This window comes from Spermophilus citellus, assembly GCF_964194105.1.
Source record: "Spermophilus citellus genome assembly, chromosome: 7".
Taxonomy (NCBI): domain Eukaryota; kingdom Metazoa; phylum Chordata; class Mammalia; order Rodentia; family Sciuridae; genus Spermophilus; species Spermophilus citellus.
Window position 1 is genome coordinate 82387501 of NC_138188.1, and position 26170 is coordinate 82413670.

Below are 26170 nucleotides of genomic sequence, written 5' to 3' on the forward strand. Positions count from 1 at the left end.
ATTTATTTATTGTCTTTCCAATAAAACTCTCTTAATTCTATAATGTCCTCATTTTATAAGTAAATAAATTAGGGATCAAGCATCATGCTTCTAAGTAAATGCAGGTGATTATCCCTAGAACAATTAACAGTCTAGAATTTTAGGCTTTGTTGAATGGATTGCATTACACCGAGATTGCATTGCACTTCTTTCCCAAAATAACAACTCAAGTCTCCTTAACGCCCAGAGTCCACATCATTCTCTTTACTGTTTCCGATTTTAATTCTTTTTCTTTTTTGTATTCCCTCTGTGCACCCATCTTGAATGTCCCTCCCACCTTCTCCAGGAAGTCGGCCAGCCCCCTGCTGTTCTTAATGAATACAACCTTTACACAGATTGGTTTGAGAGTTCTAAGTGCATCATTTATGTACATTCAAATTCTGCTACTAGACTGTGAGCTCAGGAGAAAGCAGAGACCAAGTTTCATATTTCTTTGAAACTCATTTACAGGAACCTAGTATTGGATATATATGTAGTAAATGCTTGATAAATAAAATATTTGGTTATTATTTAATCTACCCGGTGGAGTGAGTATTGAAACATAACTCTCTTGCTGTATTTCTATTTCCATGCATGTGGCTTGTAATTGAACCTATATAATTACTAATTGTAGTTGAGTTCAGTGTGTTTTTTCCAATATGTTCATACATTAGTTGACCCTAGCATTGATTTCTAATGGTCAGTGAAGTCCAAGCCTGTGGCATGGGGAATGAAATCAACCATACATGCCTGATGGATTCCCTGAATAGGGCAGGCATGTGGCTCATATATCAGAACTGAGAACCAGAACAGGAAATGTTATATTGTGATTGCTTTTCTATAAGAATTACATTACCATCACCCATTCTGCTAGTCATCATTTCTCAAAAGATCAGGGATTTCCTGTGGTACACAGCATATGAAAATGTATTCCATTTTATGTAATGGTGTAAATGCAATGTAAATGTATATGCTGTCAATCAAGCATATTATCTATACAAACTTAATTTTTAAGAATGTAAATTTTATGTGAAAATAGTACACTTGAACATCTCTGCTTTTTAAAAAATGTATAGCATTGTGTGACAATTTGCTTTTTCTGAAATATAAACATTCTGTTTAGACAAATAACTCCTTTTGTTCATATTTTAAGGTGAATTTGGAGAAGTCTGTAGTGGGCGTTTGAAGACACCAGGAAAAAGAGAGATCCCAGTTGCTATTAAAACTTTGAAAGGTGGCCATATGGATCGGCAAAGGAGAGATTTTCTGAGAGAAGCCAGCATCATGGGTCAGTTTGACCACCCAAATATCATTCGCCTAGAAGGTGTTGTCACAAAAAGTAAGTTTCTGATTTTCTTCATTATTTCTTTTCTATGTCAGTCTGAGATTTTTAAAATATGATAATAGCACAGTCATTAAGAGAATAACAGTTCAGATATCATCTGATATTACCCCTCAGAGTCTTGATACTAAGCCGTGACATTATCAGAGTTTGCACTGGTCACCAAATAGCTTCAAAATGCTATTACCTGTAAGCCATTGCTAATTTAACCTGAAGTAATGAATGTAGAGTAAAGCATTATATGTATGTTTTTTCACTCAAAATTAATGGAAGAAAGTTTCAATATTTTGGATCATTAAGGTAAAATACTACTGTTTAGAAATAAATTTTATTCATCAATAGAGAATGTTTTATCTAGAACAAACATTTCAACAAAAAGTTTACTATGGAGACCATCTACATAAATAGCAATAGAAATAAATTGTTAAAATTGATATAAAGTGAAGAAAAGGATTATAGACTCTGAAATAAAAAATACTGCTTATACAGAAATAATGGGACCAAGGCCATTCCTTCAAAAGGCAATTTCTAAAATATCCAAAATTAGTCAGATACTCAAAGAAACATATTGATATCTATTCACTTTTATCTGAATGATAGTTCATAAAATGCAATAATATTTCTTCTTATTTTATTCACTAATGAATTACACATATAAAATCCAACACAGACTGGCATTAAAAATTTCTTGAAAATAATTTCAATCTTTGAAAGGGGTGTATTCTTTTACAGAATAGAAATTTCTTTTTAAACAATTTAAATAAAGTTGAAATTTTATTTCAGATTTGGAAGGAGAAAAGCATAAAAACTTATTAAAATCGTGTAACTGGCCCTCTTACTAAAATTTCTCATAAGATGTCGAGCAACATGCTGCCCAAGGGCAGCAGATTACATACAGCCATGAAGTTTGGAAGGCAAAAAAGAGATTTTGACAGCAGGAGTTGTAGTGGACTGTTAGTGGGCTTAATGAGGTCTTTTAATATTATGCTCTGTGTAACTCTTTCCCACACTCTGAGCTTTTCCATATGTCTAATTTGGCCAATGAGACATTAGGAAGTGTGAAACAAGTGGAGTCACTTTACATATTATTGCAACACTCCTTCCTAATAAGCAGCACTGCAAAACAGAGGAGTAGTGAGATACTCCAGTCCGCAGCCACATTGGGAGCTCCCTGCAGAAGCACTGAATGACAGCCTTGTGAGTGAAGCATCTCAGATATTTCAACCACGCCCCTAATCCCTATCACCACTGACACCAGATGGCTGCAGCTATGGCCTCCTTTTGGAGCAAAGAAGATACCCAGCTCAGTCCAGTCAATCCATAATATCATAACAAAAAATAAAATGTTTTTTTAAGCCACTACATTTTTGGATGGCTTGTTACACAGTTGTGGATAACCAAACACATAGACTCTAGTTAGAATTCAGCTCTTGTAATTTAAAATTAGTGCTGTTTCAGGTAAATTATTTTACAATTCTAACCTTTACTTGCACTTCTATAAAATGGGTTGGAAATAACCCATTACCATATTGAATAAAGCACTTCATATCTTTTCTTCTTCACAGTAAAGCAGTACTTATACCAAAGGAATGCTATAAGAATTAACTGTAAATGTATAATGCACTTAGCATTGTGTGTGACTCATGGTAAGCCTCATTTAACAGGAACCATTATTGGTACTATGTATATCAGGCATTTTACACAAACATTTTACCATTTTACCTTCACAGCAGCTCTTGTATCAATATCCATATTTTAAAAATGAGAAATTAAGACTCAAACAAGTTAATCAACCCACATAAGGACTGCTAACCCAAAGCAGCAATATTGGTATCAAACAGAATTCTGTTTAAATTCAATGGTTTTCTTTTCTCTTTTACTATGTCTCAGTGAGTCAAAGTTTTAAACTTTAATTACTTTACCTAAAGTAAAGCAATGCTCAGTAGTAAACGCCTGTAATCCCAATGACTTGGGAGGCTGATGCAGGAGAACCACAGGTAATAGAAGCAATCGTAGACAATTGGCAAGACCTATAATATAGACATTAAAAAAGGGCTTGGGTGTAGCTCAGTGGTAGAGCACTTGCCTAGCATGCATGAGGTCCTGGGTTCAATCCCTAGAACTGCAATAATTTTAATAGTAATAATTAAATAGATAAAAATCTGAATTAAATAACAGTGATTTTCAAAATAGGAAAAATTATGCCTTAAATTAATCCTAAAAGGAAAATTAGGAAAGAGCCTGCTATGCATAATACCCAGTGAAGAATCAAATCTAAATGAGAGAAACCAAGAGACAAATAAATACATGTTAATTATTTCATTTATATTTTCTGACTTCCTCATCATTAATTTAGCTTGACCATGTCATGTTATTCCTTCTGTTTTATATGGCAATCAGAGAATAATTGTGCAAGAAAAATATAATTTTGAAGGTGAGTTATGAATCTTTGGAGTGTATTTAACATAACAATTTAATGTCAAAGTCTTTTTATATGTGATTACACATGAAATATCTTGAAATAAGTGTTCAACAAAAAATTGAAGATAAAAAAGTATCAGATCTGTATTTTTGATAAGTCAAATTATATGTCTTTTTCATGTATTCCCATGTTTTTACTTACATATTCTCATATATATGTAAATTGGGGCCTATGATAAGGAAAAAGATGTATAGACCTATGAAATGTAGGATTATAAAACCTAAATCACCTGAATAGATTTAATATGATAATCTGTGACATCTGTCTCCCAGTTTGAAATAGTTTATTTCACATAAACATCCAAACAAGGAGTACAGTGATTACATCTTTAACAATCTTATCCAAAAATGAGACCGGTGACCTTTACTTAGTCAAATTTATGTGATCCATGAGTCAAAATCCTTGTCACATTTCTTTAAGAAAAAAAGGAAATAAAATCCCATTTATATAATAAACTGAGAAAGGATAGATTTAGTATGCTCTTGAGCAATAATCACCATTATAATTTTAACTTGTAAGAGTGAGCCCCATGTATGAGTGGTGTGGTGCTGCCAGGGTGGGTGGTGAGAACAGAGAAAGAAATAATTCCCGAAAAGATAAGTGGGCATGTTTATACTGTTATCATCTTGCCTGGAGGGCTATGGATTTGCTAGGAGAAAGGCAATAAATAAATGAATGAATGCCTCATTCCCATAAATACATGATAATTGTTCCAAGATTGCCCTTAAGTAGCTAAGAGATAGCTAGCAATTAATGCTCCCTGAAGATCACCCCATTACATAAAAGATAATACTGATGAAGATGAAGATGCAGTGTAGGTTTACAAGGGCATATTTGTAGAGTATCCCAGGGCCCAAGAAACAAATGCATAGACTCTCCATTAAAAGTAATACAAAATTAGAGATCAAAATCTTCATAAAATCTTTTTATAAATTCTTAATATTTACACTTTTAATCTTGTAGTTTTTTTTTCTGAGAGATATGTATTATAAAGTTCTTGGGAATGCTTTTTTTTCCTTTCATATTTGTGCATATATCTGCTTTTATTTTAGATGTGAAGGTTAAATGTTTAAAAGCTGTATTATTCAAAAGTGTTTCTGATAAAATTTGAACCTATTTATATGATACACATCACAATTTCACTAATGTTAAGATACACCTGATATAAAAAGAGATTAATCAGCCTATAACTATGTGCTTAGAATGTACCTTTTCTCCAAGAAGCAGATAAAAGTCATCAGTTAGACGACAGACTTTTAGCCATAAGTAGCATAAATAGTAGCAATTCATAACAGATAATGTATACACCAGTGTCATTAACTATATAACTCACAAAAAAAGAGTTACCCTTTTTAAAAAAAATTAGAATTGCAGCACAACAATGAAGAAATTCAATACAATAACTACACTTCAGGAGACTGGGCCCTGCCATTTGAATTCATGATGGTGGAAGAACCAAAAAGAGAAACAATGGATAGTAGCAACTATATTTAGATATATAATTATATCTCAACTAAATCATAACTCCAGTAAGAAGTAATAAAAGCAAATCAGGATAACATACAAATTCTTAAACATAACTTCATTTCACCATATGACCTTCACAGTATTAAAGGTACAATATAAAGTTCTGAACCTGCTCAAATCCTCTTTAATTACTCAAGATTACTGTGACTTCCCTCCAGGGAGTTTGGGGGGCTACATGAAACATAACTAGAAAAATAAATTAAAGCTAGTCAACTACCTTGTAGTAAATGCATAAGAACTGCTTCTTCTAACTGATGACTTTTATCTTGTAGTCTGCTTATGAAATAATAGACATTTCCCAAGATTTCCACTATTACTTTTGCCACTGATATATCTTCTTCTCTGCTTCGTTATATTTAGACAAGTCGTATGACCTCTTTAGGCCTCATTTTATTCCTTGGTACAAAAGACGAAAAAGTGCAGATTAGACTAGAATCTGATAAAGGTCACATCTAGCTCTAATATTTTGTGATTCCTTTCCTTTGACGAAAGAAGAGAGTCATGAAATGTTGGTGTGGAAAATTTATGCCAGTGATAACTTATCACCCCAACTTTTTTATAACTTCAGATTCAAAATGATGATTCAAAGAGATAGAAAAGGAAGAAATGAGAAGTACCTGTATTACAATTTTTGAGTTATAATCTGTAAGGTAGAAAGTTTAAGGGTAAAAATTTCCCATGAGGAAAATCAGAGTTTGGAAACTGTATTAGCTCTCCATCTTCAATGGTTTAGACCTGGAATGTCTCCTAAATACTCATATATTGAAGTCTTGGTCCATAATGCAACAATATCCAGGGTTGGGGTTTTTGGGGAAACGAAAGGATCTTTAGGGATGTAATTTTTTCAGTGGATTAATCCATTTTATGGATTAATAATTTGAAGGCACTACAGGAAATAGGTAGAAACTGTATGCAAGTGGGGCATGGTTGAAGAAGGTGGATCACTGGGGGACTATATCTTATGTCCCTGGACTCTTCTTCAAACCTCTCTTTCCTCACTGCCCTGAGCTGAGCAGCTTTCCTCTGTCACACCCTTCTGGTATGATGTTCTTCCACACTTCAGTCTAAAAGCAATGGAACCAGCCAAACTTGAAATGAAACCTCTGAAACCATGAGCCAAAAACAAATAAAAACAACAAACAAACAAAAAACACCTTTCCTCCTAAATTGCTTATATTAAGTATTTTGATTGAAACAATGAAAAGCTGACCAACACAGAAACAATCATTATAACAAAATACCTGAGGTTATTAACTTATAAAAGAAAAGGTTTATCTTGGCTCATAGTTTTGGAAGTTCCAGTTGTGATTGATCACTTCCTTTGTTCTGTTTTGGATCTGTGATAGGACAGCACATCCTGCTAGGAGCACGTGGCAGAGCAGAACTACTTACCTCAAGGCCAGGGAACAAAAGAGAAAGGAGTCAGGGACCTTCAGTCCCCTCACAGGACACACCCTAATGGCCTAGGGACCTGGCACTAGGTTCTATTACCTCCTAATAATGTTACCCCAGAGACCAAGTCTTTGACTTTGGGGGATTAATGAACATCCAAATTGTAGCAGATATATAGTATAAATCATAAATGGTTAAAATGTTCTATAAATCTGTTTCTAGTAACAGACATTAGATGTTTGTTTGTTTTTCCTATGATTTGGATGCTCTGAAGGGTTTTCCAAGAAACATTTGCTTAGGACCACTGCTCATCAGGCACTATTATTGATTAAAACCTAGAGATAGAAAAGAAGCGACCAGTGCTCTTGAGAAGCTCATTCGTTGGTGAGAGTCTACTGAGGCCAGTATTTCCCGATGCAGTGTAGCATATGCCGTTTGGGATGAAATTATTCATTCATTAATTCATTAAATATTTACTGAGTTCTCATTCTTCTAGTCACTGTTAATACAATAATGAAAAAGAAATATCCACTAGAGGAGACAAAAAGAATTATGAATATATAAATATCATTTTAGGTAAAAAGCAAAAACTGAATGCAGTAAAGGAACCAGACTTAGGTGTGATAGGAGAGTATTCCAGAGCAGAGGAAACAACTAGTTCTAAGCCTTTGTGCTAAGAAAAAGAATTTGACATGTTAGGGAAACATCAAATAAGCTGGAGAAAAGTAATGACAGTGTAGGTTACATAATGGAATAAAAAAGCCCCAACAGAGAAAATTATAAGGAGGTTAGTACAATAATCCAGTTGAAGAATAATGAGAAAGTAGGTTAAATAAATCAATATAAAAAGAAAGGGATAGATTTGAGAACTATTTCTAAGGTTAAGAGACTTTAGTGACTATTTGATTGCATAGGGGGAATGAGAGAGAAGAGATGTTTTTAAATGACTCCCAAGTTTATGGTTTCTATAAGTAAGAAGTATATTGGAAATTCTGGTGAGAGAACAGATTTAGAGATAAAAAATGATCTTTTCTGATTTGGACATGTTAAGTTTGAGGTGCCTGAGGCTTCCAGAATGCCCCTCAGGCCTGAGGGGGAGTCTAGGCTTTGGGTGCAAGTGAAAGAGTACTCAACAGATAAGGGATGGTTGGTGGTTGAAGCCAGGGGAAGGATGCAATTACCCAGAAGGTGGAGGAGAGCCAGTACTAAGAGGCACGCTGAAGAAGAGAAGTTCATGGAATGAAAGATGGAAGAGCAACCTGAAAGAGGAAGGACAGGTTTCCAATGATGAAAGGTCAATAGAATAAAGTGAACTGGGTAGCCACGTGTAATAAGGATTGAAAAGCTTCCTTTGGGTAGAGTAATCAGGAGGGCACAGTCCATCAAGCTCATTGAGAGGGCACAGGATGCATTGTAGTGTGGCATAGAGCAAGACACGTGAACCCTGCGATGGAACTGGTAGCTTTTAAAATGCAAATCAGATACTGTTGATTGTTTAAATTTCAGATATTGAACATTCTTTATTTATTCATTCAAGTGGTACTTATTAAGTACTGAGCTGCCATGTGTTCAGCTCTTCTCCAAGCATTAAGTATTCAGCAGTGAATAGGAAGTCCCGAGTCTGGTTTCTCTAGGTCTGCCTTCTCTGATTTCATTTATCTTGAATCCCAGATTGCATTTATTCTGAATGACAAAGGTATTGCCAAATTTACTCTTATTTCTCCTATATTTCCTTTCCTTTTCTAAATCCCTGAGGAGATGAGATAAAAAGTACCTTAACCAGGTACAGAGTCAGATAACCGTGATATGAATACTGTGGTTTCTGGAAGACTCATCTTCCTAGCTTCCTTTGGAGTTACCAGCTGCCTTTTTTTTCCCCCGTGTGACTTAATAAGTAAGATTACCTCCTGAGAGGGTGCATAGAGGACTAAGGTGTTAGTAAAAGTTTGAAATAATTCCTGGGATGTATCTGAAAGAAAACTGACCAGGAACTGACCAGGAAAGATTATGAGTATCTGTTTTAGTTAGCTTTTTTGTTGCTTTGACCAAAAGGACTGACAAGAACAACATAGATTAGGAAAAGTTTATTTTGGTTAACAATTTCAAGAGGTCTCAGTTCATACATGGCTAATTTCATTGCTCTGAGCCTGGACTGAGGCAGAACATTATGGCACAAGCGTGTAGCAGAAGAAAGCAACTGAGAACATAGCAATAAGAAGCAAAGAGAACTCTGCTCACCAGGGACAAAATATATACCCCAATGGCATGCCCCCAGTGACCTACTTCTCCAGTCATACCCTACCCACCTAGAATTAAGTCTCAGTCAATTCATATCAGTGGATTAATCCACTGATTGCATTACACCTTTATAATCTGATCATTTTACCTCTAAAAAATTTTGCACTGTCTCACACACAAAATTTTGGGCAACACTTGAAATCTGAATCATAATAGCATCTCTGAGCAGTCAGGGACCTGGAGATATTGACAAAACTTGCTGCCCTCTTATCAAAGAGGGAATCTGGGATGAAGCAAAAGTGGGAAGAGGTGAAACTCATCAGAAGAGAGGCACCAAAAAAAAAAAAAAAAGATGTTTTTCTGTACTTTCTCTCTTCTACTAGCCTTAAAGATTTACCCCTTGCTGTTGCTGAAAATAGTGATGAATTATTCTTTTGTAATCTCTGGACTCCCAAGGGATTCATAGAACATTAACTGCAAAGTATCTACTCTTTAGAATTATAATGTATACATATTGATAAACAGAAAACAAACCAAATGTGACTGTAACCGATAATAAAAAGATGACAAAAACCTGGTGGCCCTAGTGTCACACTTTGTTCAAACAGTACTGGGGCTAATTGGGATCACCAGCTTGTTTTCTTTCTGTCAGAGAATATTTCCCTCCTTATAAAAGAGAATAAATCTTTTTTGTATTCAGGAGAAATTTGTTCTTATACCTTCAGTATTGAAGCATTTGAGATTTCTCAAGGTCATTCACTCTAATCACCTCCCTAGATCTACTTCTAACCTGCTCCCTCCTCCTGTGGTTCTCCTTGGGTCCCTAAACTATCCTGCTAATTATTGGGTAAATAGTAATAAGTAGTAACAGTTTAAAAAATCTAGTAACAAGTTGTTAAGTGTGAAGGTAACACTGTATACTCTAAGAATTAAGAGAGAAAAGGGAATGTAAATGCAATTTTATTCACATATATTTTCTTTTAATACTCCCAAATAAAATTGAATGAAGCCATGTAGAGGGTGAAATCTTATTCATTTCAAAAAGGAAAAAAAAAGTCCTTTCACACCATCCATAAGATAAGATTTGTTCTGAGTAAAGAGTGTGATAAATCTGAATTTGGGAAGGACTGTACATAAACTCGATAAACCCATATTTGCAGGCACAAATTTGCATCTATGAATTCAAGAGAATAAAAACCTACCTGCCAGGCTGCAGGATTAGACAGTCAGTCATTACTGAGGAACCTTCACCAGGTTCCTCACAGTCTTATGTAGGACTGGATAACAACCAGCCAAGTCTCAATCACTGAAATTTATTATAAGACCCTCTCTATATTATTTCTAGTAAAATTATCCATGAAACTAATAAATGGAAATCTAACAAGGCCCTCATTAAATCATAATTTTTTGGTCCTGGGTATTGAACTCAGGGCCATCCATGGCTCCATGGTAAGCGCGTACTATATAAGTAAGCTGAATGCCCAGACCCACTTTGATGAACATGGGCACTTTAATACTTGTTGTTTTTTGTTTGTTTGTTTGTTTGTTTTTTAAAGAGAGAGAGAGAGAAATTTTTAATATTTATTTTTTAGTTTCTGGCGGACACAACATCTTTGTTTGTATGTGGTGCTGAGGATCGAACCCCGGGCCGCACACATGCCAGGCGAGCGAGTCACATCCCCAGCCCTTAATGCTTGTTTTTGCTGCTGCTGCTGTTGTTGTTTTGTTGTTGCTGGATTGTTATTATGATTTTTCTTAAATGTTTATTTTTATATAATTTCAGATTTACAGAAAATGTTGAAATAGCATAGGTCCTATATAAATTTCAGTAAGTTTCCCTGATTTAAGGACTTTACATAAAAATGAGGCTATTATCAGAACTGAGAAAGTACAGTAGTGTTTATTAAACTATAGAATTCTTTAAAATTTTTATCAGCTTTTCCATTGATGTCTTTTCTTTTCTTCCTGTGCCATGATCCAATCTAAGATCCCACATTACATTTAGTTATCATATCTAAGCATCTTCCAGTCTGTGACAGTGCTTTACTCTTTGTCTTTCATGACCTTGATGCTTTTCAAGAATACTAATCTGATTTTTGTCAAATGTCCTTCAATTTGAGTATGTCTATTGTTATTCATGATTAGATTGTATTTATGCATTGTTTGGCAGGGGCATCAGAAAGATGTACCCTTCTCACAGCTTTAGATGAGGGAGTAGCTGGTGTCCTCACACCTTATTCTTGAGGGTGGTATCAGATTTCTTGCTTAAGAGGGCATCTCCTAGATCATTCCATTATAAAATTATTTTCCTCTTTTGTTAATATGTTATTCGACAAGTACATGAAAAAATGCTCACCATCTCTAGCAGTCAGAGAAATGCAAATCAAAACCACCCTAAGATACCATCTCACTCCAGTAAGATTGGCAGCCACTATGAAGTCAAACAACAACAAGTGCTGGCGAGGATGTGGAGAAAAGGGTACACTTGTACATTGCTGGTGGGACTGCAAATTGGTGCGGCCAATTTGGAAAGCAGTTTGGAGATTCCTGGGAAAGCTGGGAATGGAACCACCATTTGACCCTGCTATTGCCCTTCTCAGACTATTCCCTGAAGACCTTAAAAGAGCATGCTACAGGGATACTGCCACATCGATGTTCATAGCAGCACAATTCACAATAGCTAGACTGTGGAACCAACCCAGATGCCCTTCAATAGATGAATGGATAAAAAAAATGTGGCGTTTATACACCATGGAATATTACGCAGCACTAAAAAATGACAAAATCATAGAATTTGCAGGGAAATGGATGGCACTAGAGCAGATTATGCTTAGTGAAGCTAGCCAATCCCTAAAAAACAAATACCAAATGTCTTCTTTGATATAATGAGAGCAACTATGAACAGAGTAGGGAGGAAGAGCAGGAAGAAAAGATTAACATTCAACAGAGACATGAGATGGGAGGGAAAGGGAGAGAAAAGGGAAATTGCATGGAAATGAAGGGAGACCCTCATTGCTATACAAAATTACATATAAGAGGTTGTGAGGGGAATGGGAAAATAAACAAGGAGAGAAATGAATTACAATAGATGGGGTAGAGAGAGAAGATGGGAGGGGAGGGGAGGGGGGATAGTAGGGGATAGGAAAGGTAGCAGAATACAACAATTACTAATAGGGCATTATGTAAAATTGTGGATGTGTAACCGACGTGATTCTGCAATCTGCATTTGGGGCAAAATTGGGGTTCATAACCCACTTCAATCTAATGTATGAAATATGATATGTCAAAAGCTTTGTAATGTTGTGAACAACCAATAAAAAAAAAATAAAATTTTTAAAAAAATATGTTATTTGAAGGAGAGAGAATTTAAACTCTGAAAATATCCTGTTCTCCACACATTTTTGTTTACTAAATTTGTCACCTGTTTTAAGTAGATCTTGTTTGTACAATTCTTATTGTTGAGTTCTAATGTAGGTTTTTCTATTTCTGTCTGTATTTATTAATTGAAATTCTTCTATAGGGAAAAACTACATTTCAGAATCTCAAATAAGTATATATGTATCCTTTGGGATCTGGCTTTGTATGCTCAAAAGAATACACTTGGGATTCATCTGTTTTTATTTTTGCTGAGTTTTATTCCTTTATATACATGCACCATCATTTATTTTTGCATTCAGTGCTTGAAGGACATCCAGGGATGTTTCCAATTTGGTGATTATTAATAAAACTTCTGTGAACATTCATGTACAGGCTTTTATGTAAACATGTATTTACTTAGATCTTGGGTAAGTGCCTAAAAGGGGAATGACTGGGTCAGATGGTAAATGTAATATTTAACCTTATAAGAGACCATCAGACTATTTTCCAAATAGGATTTTACATTTTGCATGCCCAACTAGTAATTATGAGAATTTCAGTGTCAGTACATTATTTACAATGCTTGAGATTGTCATTTTAAGAAATTAGCCATTCTGATGCATCTACAGTTGTATCTCATTTTCATTTTAATTTGAATTTTCCTAATGACTAGTCATTTGGAACATCTCTTCATATGTTTATTTGTTCCTATGGTGAGTGTGTCTTCTTTACCCATTTTTTGAAAATTACATTGTTTCTTTTCTTTATATTGTTTTTAAGGTTTATATTTTATGAATATGGTCCTTAGTAAAATGACTTATAGATGTTTGTCCAGTTTGTAGTTTGTCTCTTCATTCTCTAAACAATGTCTTTTGCAGAAGTATTTAAAAATTTTGACCAAATATAATTCATAATGTTTTTAGAGGACTGTGCATTGGTGTGAATATAAAAAAAAACACTACCTAACCCAAGATATTCTCCTCTACTATTCTGTAAAAGATTTATGGTTTAACATTTTACATAATAGATCTGTGATCCTTTTTGAATAAAATATATGGTATGGGTCAAGATTCTTTTAAAAATTTTGTATTTGGATTATTTTGACATTATTTATTGAATCAAAATGTTTTTTGAAATATAAAATGATTTTTTTCTCTCTCATTTTAAAATTCTCAAACTATTTTTATGAGGGAAGAGCCATTCTATATGAACCACCCTTTTGTAATCTCTGATCTGGGTTAGATATCCACATTGCATTTACCAAGTAAGATTATAATTACCGTGTACATGCGTGACCCAAACGTATGATGTTTTCTTCGCCCTCATCCCCACATCAGGTTTTGAGCAGCTTTCTCATATTCCCCTTGGATTATTCTTGTACATTCCCACCAGCCTGTTAACTGAAACAGCACAACATGTACCTTATCTTTGTCCCCTGTTGGACCTCTATCTCACCTACATACTGCCCACCACAACCCTTATAAAAGCTTCATACAATTGCACTGACCCTCAGTAAAACAAAACTATATCTGTCATTTCTGGATTTATCTGGAGGCTTCAGGATCCCATAGTTTTGCTGGGCTTGTGTGTGTGCTGAGTGAAATGAGGAGATGGGCCTTCTCCAGCCGCTCGGTGCTTCAATTTGTCATTTGGATACCAAAGCTGCTCTCATGTACTCAGAGTAGTCAAAATATCTCTGGAACAGATTCATGTGGTTTATGGTGACCCTGATAATGAATCCCTAAACTCAGTATATTGTTTACCTCCGTTTTTCCTTTTAGTGTTAATTTTATATTCTATCTCCCTGTTCTCTCAAACTACTCTCTCTAATCTCTAACATATACTCCCCAATATGTATTTTATGTTTATTTACTTTTGAATAAGAGGTCCTGTGTAATATTAGAATAGGGGTTTGAGGAGGCCATGGTTGATTAAGTAGAGGCTGTATTTATTGTGGTGTCTAGCACATGATGAAGCACACATTAAACACTAAGTACATAAAGACGAAGGAAAATGTTGAGAGAGTAGAGAGGGGAAAAAAGAGAGGAATGCTAAAAGAAGGGAAGGAAGCAAAAGAATAAAGAAGGAACCTAATTTTTTCAAAGACTTCAAACCTAATTCTCAATTTTAACAATTTCCTTTGTCAGTCACATAGTGGAAATGGAAGCTTTTCTCATAATTGTGTTTCTCTATGCTTTTCAATTTCTCCTACCTCTGAACAGTAATCAGATATTAGGCGTGTTTCTCCTCCAAAACTTTATCTGTATTACAGTTATTTAGGTACCTGTCTGTTCCTGTTATAGACCAGAATCAACTTAAAAGTAGGACCACTATTAATTCATCTTTACATTCCCCATATTACCTAGTCCAGATCTTGTGTGAACTCAGCCATAACTTCAGAGTGGATATAGAATACAGTATTGCACTTTTTAGGCCTGAGAAATGAAAGTAGGCACACATTAGTCCACTCATGATTGAGATAAAACAACAGAATCATGTGAATTTATTGACATTTTTATTATGTTAACATCAATCATTGCGAGTGTATTTGTTCATTTTCCACCTAGCACAAATGTCACCCAAAGACATTAGTATTTTTTCCTCCATTTCATTCAGATTCAATGGCTGTTTCAGGATTCTTAGCTCTGAATATAATGCATTGACCTTTCCTCTGAACATTAATAAGCATGATTCTTCTGAAATAAGTTCAGTTTTCATCTTGGCATGGCCATATATTACATGGTGCATGCTGTTGTATTTGGTATAACAATCCATAAATACAACAAGCTCTATAGCACCTCTGTGACTTTCTCACTATTTTATATACCTAATGACTGAACTATTCCATTACACTGAAATGGAAGTATACAAAAACGCCTTCCATTAGCTACAGTTTCTGGGACTTAATGATTTATTTAATACAGATTTTATCTCATGGCAAGAAATTCCAGAATGTTCCCTGAGGAAGATAGGTCTGGATAGGAAGTACAAGGCTGCTAGAGGGACTTAAAGAGTGAGGATGCTTAAAGAGAAAGAATCAAGGGTGAGACTACTGGGATTTCTTAGCTTGTTCCAAAAATAGAGAAAGTAGTTATTTTCTTTAAGGAAGATTTATAATTAATATAGTTATTATTTGCATATTAGTTAAATAAATTTTCTAAACAAAAGCTTCCCTCATGTCAACTTGAATGTTTTTTTTTTTTGTTTTTTTTTGTTTTTTTTTTTTGCTTGAGTGGAAACTGTTCCTAGGTCATGGAGATGCTTAGTAACAGACTCAGAAAACATTTCACAGCAACTACCTCCAAGAAGAAAATTTCTAAGACTGCATTTATAGAATGTGTTTTCCAACACTCTGTTATGTATCATGGAAAGCTTAAAAGTTACTACTTTTAAAGGATGGAAGAAATGAAACAGTTACTATAACAAAATAATGATTCTCATCCTTTAGTATATTCTCCAGAGCTTTGGTACAGGATAATTCTTAATTGTTGAGGAGGTCTACCTTACTTAAAGGGACCTATTCTTTTTACTAATCAATAAATAGAAACTAGCCAGAGAGACAGGAAGAATGAAAAAGAAAAAAGACTGGTGGTAAAGCTGGTATGAATGGAGCAAAGCCCTTTATTAACAAATTTGAATTCCTTTAAGGGCTTATAAAGAAATTAGTTGTAAATTTTATGGAACAAAAAGTATATTTTTTGCTTATATTAATGGAACAAAATAGTCTTTTTAAAAATGACATGTTTTTACAGATATCATAAGAAAACTCCACTACAATTTAGAATCTTGATATGTTACTAATGAAAGACAAAATAAAACTTCTTCAAATGCTAATTCAGTAGGTAGTAACTAGGGAGAGGTATCATAGTACATGCTAACTTGTAGTTTCCAAAATTTGTCCATAAAATATTTCTTCACTGATGCAGAAATAATATTATCTTGTTAGAGATTATATGTATTCTGATTTTTAAAAGCTATAATTTGTTTCTTTTTAATGTTTTATACCTTTTTTACTTTCATGAATCAAGCTTTGTCCTACAAAGCATTGCTTACAGTGGACAGGTTAGATGCAGTTAAGTAAACATTAAAGAATCAGTTAATGGCTACTTTATCACTCTCTAATACCTTGAATTAAAGAAATCTTTCCTAGACTAATGCAATTGCCTTTTCATTGCTCATCCTCCTTTTACTGTTGTCCCAATTAAAGCCTTTATTCTTTAGCAGCCATTGATCTTTGTAAGAAACAAACAAAACAAAACAAAAAAACCCTCATTTTGGTTTTTTACCCTTTTTACCTAGGAAAAACAAAAACAAAATACAAAATGTTTACTTTGCTCTACAATGTGATCTGGACCCTGCTCACTTCTGAGCTATTACTTTCCAGCTCTCTCCCTTCCTAATCCACTATGCCCCACATCAGCTGTTTGGCGCCAACACTCCAGTGATTGCCTACTCAGAGTTGCTGTGTGTTCTCACTGACTGCCAGGGCCTTCCCCATCCTCCAAGGCTTGTTTCTGGGAGTAAGGCTAAAAACCTTGAAAACCCTCCTCTATCTGTAAGAGAGACTTCTCCTCATATCCAGACCCTCTTTATCATGTATTTTTGTTCTGTTTTCTTTCCTTGAATTATTATTCTATGAAATCATATAGGCTTTATCCTTACATGCGCAGAATATCCCACACCAAGGAAAGTTCCCCACACACAGAAGTAGGCACTCAACAGAGAATGGTTTTATATATAAATGAAACATTTTAAGCAATAATCATTAAAATAATTTCTAGAATTTCCAATTTTACCCATACCTTTATTTTGGAGCATTTCCAAATGCAGATTATTAGACAAAATAAGTTATTCAGTTTTAAAATTAAAAAGAAACTGTAGATCAAAATGTAACTATGTTTTATTAAATATTTTCATAGTACTTCAAATTACATACAATAAGATTCTTTTAAAATAATTATTTAAACCAGACATATAATTAATCTAAATTCCCTGGGACTGGGATTATATAATAAATAATGGAATTATCAAACCCGTCATATGTTGAGAATTATATAGAGAAGTCTTTTCAGTTTAGATAACTTAGACTATTTTCAAATTAGTTAATAAAAAGAACCTTAAGTAAAAGCTAAAGTATGACATTTTTTAAAAGTAATTAAATTTATGAAGGCTTTTATTGTAAAGCAAGATGAATTTTTTTTAATTAAAGGGATTCCCAAAATAACAACTTGTCATCAACATAGTGATTTTTTTTTTTTAGTTTAACAAAATTATTTTCTAAATCTAGTTTTTTGTCTGAGAAGGAACACACCATGATTATAATAGTGTTTATCTTTGGATTATAATTTAAAAATTTTTTTTTTCATTTTTATCTTTGTATTTGTGTACATCATCTAAGTTTCCTCCCAAAAATAAATATTGTGTATTTTGTTTCTAATATGTAATGAAAGATTTATTTATATTAAATTTAGCAGTCTTACCAAATGACCATTTCTATAGGTTACAATTGTTGAATGTAGGAGTTTTCTTATGGTTTCATTTCTAAGAAACTCAATTAGTGGACAAGCAGCCAAACTCACAAATATGCAAGTATTTATACTTTTGTTATAACTGATTCCATGAAACATCTTGGCAAATAAAATAGAAAATTAATCATAGACATAAATCCAAGTCACACTAATTTAATGAAAAGCAAAAACAATTTTGTGGGTCAAATAATTTGAAAGTCCAAGAGTTATTGAGTGATAGCTACATCTAGGGACTGAAGTAACAGTAAAATTACATACATATACACAAAAGTTGACCTCTACCCTCTTCCTATACCATCCTTGGTTCCTTTTCAGGCAGATCCTTTCCATTTACTGGGGAGAAAAAAAACCAAGTCTCTGCAGATTTAGTGACTAACTTGTCCCTAATTGGGCCACATGCTCATTTTTGGTGTAATCACTATGTGCAAGTAAATGAAATGCTCTGTCCAGGCCAGGTCATAAATCTCCCCTATGGAAGTAGAGATAGGAATGAGGGGCTTGGAATACATAAGGGGTCTTTTGTAAATGTAAATAGAGGACTCACCACGAACTGTTCCTTTCATAACAAAGCAATTAGAATCTACTATATGGGTTTCAAAAACATCTCTGGAAAATTTGGTTTAATAGTTACAATCAAACCTTTTTATATTTGTGTGTATATAAAGAGATAGAAAGATATATTTTCAAAATTATATATAGATCGTACATTACCAGCTTTGCAGAATGATTCATAAAATAAGAGGATGAGAAATCAAACATTTTAAGAAAACACATATCAGCCAGTAACAACTTAATATGACCATGGTTAAATTATTAATTAATAAATTTATTAATAAATTTAAATATAATAAATTATATTTTCTTTAAATAGCTGCTTATAAAAGGAGGTAAGACTAAATGGATTTTTAATTTATATTTGAGTAAAACAAAAACAAATATTAAACTTGCATTTAAAACTTTTTATTAAAAATAAAATATTATCATCTCTCTTTGAACCACTCCTGTCCCCTAGGTTAATGCCTATTAATAATACAGAGACAGACTTTCTGAATTTTCTATAAATGTATGTAGACATGTCTATCTACACTTCTCTATATTATTTTTCAAACAGAAATGGAATCATCATATACAGATTAGTTGCAAATTTCTTTATATTGTTTTTAGTTGTAGATGGACACAATATCTTTATTTTTATTTATTTATTTATGCATTTATTTATTTTTATGTGGTGCTAAGGATTGAACTCAGGAACTCATGTGTACAAGGCAAGTGCTTTACCACTGAGCTACAATCCCAGCCTTGCAATTTTTTTAATTTAGCAATTATAGTTTTGGGTATGACTATGAGTAAATTGACAACTAGAAGCATGCTGGTGTAAAATAAAATGAAAATGTCCTTCTCACACAAATATTTATATAGGCTTTTTATTTTTTCAGGGCTGGGAACCAAACCCAGGGCCTTGCCCAATGCTAGGCAAAAGCTCGGACACTGAGCCAAACTCCTCCCCCAGAGATCTCTGATGATTCCATGATCATCTGGGAGCCTGGTTCCTTCTCACTCTCTAGCTTCCTAACCATGGGACTTCATAGTCTTAGATGTTGCCTTAATCCTGTTTCTCTACCCTCTAGCAGGCTGGCTGGTTACAGATACTGTTATATTGTGTGTTGTTTGCGTTTATGAACATGTAACAACAAATCTCATCAGTATGTTCAACTATAATGCACAATAAATAATGTGAGGAATTCAATTTTGAAAATAATAAAAATATAAATAACAATTATGCTAAGAACTGCTACAAGGGAAACTGGCAAATGTAGTCTTACTCTGGTGGTCCTATTATTTGTATTAATCATGCCTTTTTTATTTTCTTTTTTATTTTTTATTTTGACATCTGGGACTTGCTGATCATGGAGAGACTACCCATTCCAGAGCTATCCAATTCCTAGAGATAATAGAGGACTCACCAGAACTGTTCCTTTCATACATAAGCCAACCAATCCCAAATCCATCTTGCCTCCTACCTCCTTCATTTAGCCTTTAAATGCCAAGCTATTATGCCCCTAGCCTAATCATCCCAGGGTCAGATATGAGACAATTAGGGACATCCCCTAAGCCCAGAGCCCATAGAAATTATTCAAACTATTTAATCGTAGCTCACTTAACCTTCTTGCCTCTAGCCTCACCTCCCTCACCTCTTCCTCCCTGAGAAAACCACAATAAATTGGCTTTTGCTCACATTTGCCCCCATAGCTTGTATCTCCTGACCAACTTCATTCTATGGCCTTGCATAATATACAGTGCCTCTGCTTTCACATATTAGTGAAGAGAAAATCTTCTTCCTTCATAACTATCACTTTACAGTCTCTGTGTCTTATTATACCTGATCAAAACAATTCCTGGGTACATTTTAAATATTACAAGGTACTGATAATGGTTATACAACTCCATGCATATAACAAAAACCAGAACTAAAAACTCCTTAAAAGAATGAGATAATTAGGGGGATCCAACATGGCCGCTGGTGAGGAAGCAGCAATTCCAATGTCTCCACATTAACGGGATCAGAAAGACCCATTGGAACAGCGGCAGTCTACCTACTGAGGAACTTCTAGCAAAATTCCGTTAAGAGGGGACCTGCCGGGAATTGGTAGGTTTATTAGAAGTGTCAGTTTGTCCCAGACAAGTGGATCTTGGCCGGCCACTCGGGCGCGGAGGTCCAATCCCGCAGCCACCAGCCGCTTCTGCAAGCGGCTGGTGGCCCAGAGCGGCGCGGCCCACCCGAACCCCCAGATGGCACCCGCCATCCCGCCGTCCCGGGGAGGCCCTGCTCTCGCTCTGCGAACGGCCACCACGCCTGACAGGCTCGTAGCCACGCAGCCGCAGCTGCCCGGCTCTACAGGTGGCCCCCCGATGGGTGCAGAGGTACAACCCCGCAGCCACCAGCCGCTTCAGAAAGCGGCCGGCGGCCCGGAGCGGCGCGGCCCGCCCGAACCAGCAGACGGCACCCGCCATCCCACAGTCCCGGGAGGCCCCGCTCTTGCTCAGCGAACGGCCACCCCGCCCGCCCGGATCTTAGCTACGCGGCCACAGCTGCCCAGCTCTACAGGCAGCCCCCGGCGGCCCGGCACAGCAAGAAGTGTCCCCGCCTGGCCCAGCAGACAGCCCAGCAGACAGCCTGTGCCCTCCCGGCTCTACTAACAGCCCCGCCCACCCGGCGAACGGTTCCCCCCGCCCCCCAGACAGCGAGAAGGGAATCTAACCAACCCTTTACAAAATAGCGAATTGGGAACTAAAACCAGAGATTGTGTCAGACCAGAGACAAGCCAGTTCCACCCCTCCCTTTGGACACTCCGGCAAGGAGCCAGGGGCCCGCCATAGCAGAGAGGGGAAGTCACCAAAGTTCGGCCAAAGAGATTCCTTCCCAGCGGAATCTACTTTAGCAGGTGTGTGACTCCCACCCACACCAGATACAAACAACCGGGAAACTTCAAAATCTCTCCGTGGGCGTGACCATAAGGGCCAAAGGACTCTCGACCCCCATCTCCCCCTACTGCCAGTGACGAGGGCGTGACTGTAGGGGCAGAGGGAAGCAGAGAAGACTCCCCACCCCCAAATCCTCCAACCGCAAACTGAGAGGGTGTGACGGTAGGGGGGGAGGGAAACAGAGGACACTCCAGACCCCCAACTCCTCCTACTGCCAGCAGTGTGGTTGTGACTGTAGGGGCTGAGGGAAGTAGAGGGGATCCTCGACCCCCAACTCCTATTACCACCAGCAGCGACACCAATGGTCTTAGCTGCCAGATTCCGAAGGTGTGCCCACCAAAGGGGTCCGGAAAAATTAAACAATTGACTCCCAGACCACAGCTCCACAGCACTGGGGCTTAGATGAATGACAGAGAGAGTGCTCAGTAGTTAGGGAAATAGAGCACTCGGTGGGGCTGAAAGTGTAACCAAATCCTTGGGGAACTGCCTCCGGTGAGCAGGACCTGGCTGGCCACTCGCCGACAGATTGCAACAACAAACAGGTGTGTGTCACCCAGCTCAGCCCCCATACATAGGGGGATTTCGCTTAAAATCTCTCCTAGACTTTCAGGGGGAGAGACTATCAGAGTGAGCCTGCATAAAGACTAAAGGAGAGCTAGAGGCACCTGACCCTCAACCCCCCCCCCTCCCATCAGCGGCCAAAACAAAACCTGTCTAGCCAGCGCTGGGGAGGGGCAAGCAGAAAAAATCAAAACCATAGAGTGCTGGGGATCCCAAAAGCCAACGGTGTGACCCCGGAGATCCAGGCTGTCTGATTCGCGCGGCCTGCCCCGAGGCTACAGAAGGCGTGGCGCCCCAGAGAAGGGGTTAACTAGTCAGCAGGGAATTAAGTGGCTGCGACACGGTGGTATCCCACCAGCCAAGCCCAAGCCCGCACTGACCCCCGGGCTGAGTTCGGGATTGTTGACGGGGACGGAAGTGGTACAGCCCCACCCCCACAAGGGACACTCCACTAAGGTAACCAGCGGCCACCATCTTGGACAGCTGAAGTATCCACCCCCACTCTCCGACAGATTGCAACAACAAACAGGTGTGTGTCACCCAGCTCAGCCCCCATACATAGGGGGATTTCGCTTAAAATCTCTCCTAGACTTTCAGGGGGAGGGACTATCAGAGTGAGCCTGCATAAAGACTAAAGGAGAGCTAGAGGCACCTGACCCCCAACCCCCCCTCCCATCAGCGGCCAAAACAAAACCTGTCTAGCCAGCGCTGGGGAGGGGCAAGCAGAAAAAATCAAAACCATAGAGTGCCGGGGATCCCAAAAGCCAACGGTGTGACCCCGGAGATCCAGGCTGTCTGATTCGCGCGGCCTGCCCCGAGGCTACAGAAGGCGTGGCGCCCCAGAGAAGGGGTTAACTAGTCAGCAGGGAATTAAGTGGCTGCGACACGGTGGTATCCCACCAGCCAAGCCCAAGCCCGCACTGACCCCCGGGCTGAGTTCGGGATTGCTGACGGGGACGGAAGCGGTACAGCCCCACCCCCCACAAGGGACACTCCACTAAGGTAACCAGCGGCCACCATCTTGGACAGCTGAAGTATCCACCGCCACTGTCCGACAGATTGCAACAACAAAACAGGCACAGAGTACAGTTTGAACTGCCGAGAATCATCACTGAGGGGAAATCTGGTCTAGCAGGAGAAACCAAGGCTAGCAGGAGAAACCAGGAGCCTAGAGGCAAGGCCCTCGCGACTGGGCAGCTGTAAACTGCAGGCCCACCGGCGACAGTTCACCCACTGCCCGCGTAACTGGGCGGTAGGAGAACGCCCTCCCGTTGGTGACGGATCACCTGCCCGCGGCCTGTGATACTGGGCGGCTGGAGTCTACCCGCCTGCCACGACCGGGAGCTGAAACCACACAGAGACAGTCCAGTCACACCCCCCCATTAGGGCACCCCGGCAAGGAGCCTGGGGCCCATCATAGCAGAGTAGTGTCGTCACTGGAGCTCGAACGTCGGAATTCCTTCCCAGCGGAATCCACGTTAGCAGTCATACTTCAACAACACAAAGGAGAGACATCAGAGTAATACAGAAACAAAACAAATCTATAGAGGAGAGCAGAAACACGACAATCAAAAAGAGCTGGAAAGTAACGTGGACAACATGAGAAAACAAGGGAAAAAAGGATTACAAACAATGCAAGACTACTCAATTCTACAGGAGGACATAGAAACTTCAGAAACAGGTATAGGGAAAGAACTCAAGGCATACCTAACTCGAATGGAAAGGAATATTAGAGAAGACATGAGACAGCAAGTCCAAGAAATAAAAATATATTTTGAAAATGAATTAAACAAACAAATTCAAATGGCAAAGAACGAGCTCTACCAGGAGATAGAGATATTAAAAAAAAATCAAACAATAATCCTAGAATTACAGGAAACTATAAACCAAATTAAAAACTCAAACGAGAATATTACAAATAGACTTGATCAAGTAGAAGTCAGAACATCAGATAATGAAGACAAGGTTTATCAACTTGAAAAGAATATAGTCAACACAGAAAAGATGCTTAATTCCCACGAGCAATCTATTCAAGAGATATGGGATGTCATAAAAAAACCAAATCTGAGAGTCATAGGGATAGAGGAAGGCACAGAGATTCAAACCAAAGGAATGGACAGCATATTAAATGAAATAATTCTAGAAAACTTCCCAGAGATGAAAGATGGAATGGATTGCCAAATCCTGGAAGCCTACAGGACCCCAAACATTCAAAACCATAATAGACCAACCCCAAGACATATAATTATGAAGATAGCCAACGTACAGAACAAGGAGAGAATATTAAAAGCTACGAGAGAAAAGAGGCAGATTACTTTCAGGGGTAAACCAATTAGGTTAACGACAGATTTCTCATCACAAACTTTGAAAGCGAGAAGATCCTGGAATAACGTATTTCAAACGCTGAAAAATAATGGATTCCAACCAAGAATACTATATCCAGCAAAATTGAGCTTCAAATTTGACAATGAAATTAAAATCTTTCACGATAAACAAAAGCTAAAAGAATTTGCAGCAAGAAAACCAGCTCTGCAAAGCATTTTGAACAAAACACTACAAGAAGAGGATGTGAAAAATAGTGCCCAAAACTAACAGCAGGAAGTATCTCAGTAAAGGGGGAGGAAAATAACCAAAAAGCAAAACTAACCAAACTAAAATAAATAAATAAAGAAGCATGACTGGAAATACAAATCATATCTCAATTGTAACCTTAAATGTTAATGGCCTAAACTCACCAATCAAGAGACATAGGCTAGTAAACTGGATCAAAAAAAACAAATCCAACAATTTGCTGCCTTCAGGAGACTCATATGATAGGAAAAGACATACACAGGCTGAAGGTAAAAGGTTGGGAAAAATCATACCACTCACATGGCCCTCGGAAGCAAGCAGGAGTGGCCATACTCATATCGAATAAAATCATCAATTTGTATGCACCAAACAATGGAGCTGCAACGTTCATAAAACAAACTCTCCTCAAGTTCAAGAGTCAAATAGACCACAACACAATAATTATGGGTGACTTCAACACACCGCTCTCGCCATTAGACAGATCCTCTAGACAAAAACTGAATAAAGAAACTATAGAACTCAACAGCACAATCAATAACCTAGACTTAACCGACATATATAGAATATATCAACCATCATCAAGTGGATACACGTTCTTCTCAGCAGCACATGGATCCTACTCAAAGATAGACCATATATTATGCCATAAGGCAACTCTTAGTAAGTATAAAGGTGTGGAGATAATACCATGCACCATATCTGACCATAATGGAATGAAATTGGAAATCAATGATAAAAGAAGGAAGGAAAAATCCTACATCACATGGAAAATGAACAATATGTTATTGAATGATCAATGGGTTATAGAAGACATAAAGGAGGAGATGAAAAAATTCTTAGAGTCAAATGATAACACAGACACAACATACCGGAATTTATGGGACACAATGAAAGCAGTTTTAAGAGGGAAATTCATTTCTTGGAGTTCTTACCTCAAAAAAAGAAAAAAACAACAAATAAATGAACTCACACAACACCTCAAAAATTTAGAAAAGGAAGAGCAAAACAACAGCAAATGTAGTAGAAGACAAGAAATAATTAAAATTAGAGCAGAAATCAATGAAATTGAAACAAAAGAAACCATTGAAAAAATAGATAAAACTAAAAGTTGGTTCTTTGAAAAAATAAATAAGATAGACAAGCACTTAGCCACGCTAACGAAAAGAAGAAGAGAGAGAACTCAAATTACTAACATACGGGATGAAAAAGGCAATATCACAACAGACACTACAGAAATACAGAAGATAATTAGAAAGTATTTTGAAACCCTATATTCCAATAAAATAGAAGATAACAAAGATATCGATAAATTTCTTAAGGCATATGAATTGCCCAGATTGAGACAGGAAGACACACACAATTTAAACAGACCAATAACAAAAGAAGAAATAGAAGAAGCCATCAAAAGACTACCAACTAAGAAAAGCCCTGGACCAGATGGGTATACAGCGGAGTTCTACAAAACCTTCAAAGAAGAATTAATACCAATACTTTTCAAGCTATTTCAAGAAATAGAAAAAGAAGGAGCTCTTCCAAATTCATTCTATGAGGCCAACATCACTTTGATCCCAAAACCAGACAAAGATACTTCAAAGAAAGAAAACTACAGACCAATATCTCTAATGAACTTGGATGCAAAAATTCTCAATAAAATTCTGGCGAATCGAATAC

The 26170-nt window shown here is 37.1% G+C and overlaps 1 protein-coding gene across 1 annotated transcript in view; it reads left to right on the forward strand.

Annotated features, from left to right (window-relative positions):
* The window catches only part of EPHA6 (EPH receptor A6), a gene marked incomplete at both ends in the record, with an annotated part of 842065 nt that overhangs the window by 625544 nt on the left and 190351 nt on the right, over positions 1-26170 (forward strand). Inside the window, 1 exon segment of the mRNA XM_081301897.1 lies at positions 1172-1357. Coding sequence (XP_081158023.1) covers positions 1172-1357 — 186 coding nt within the window.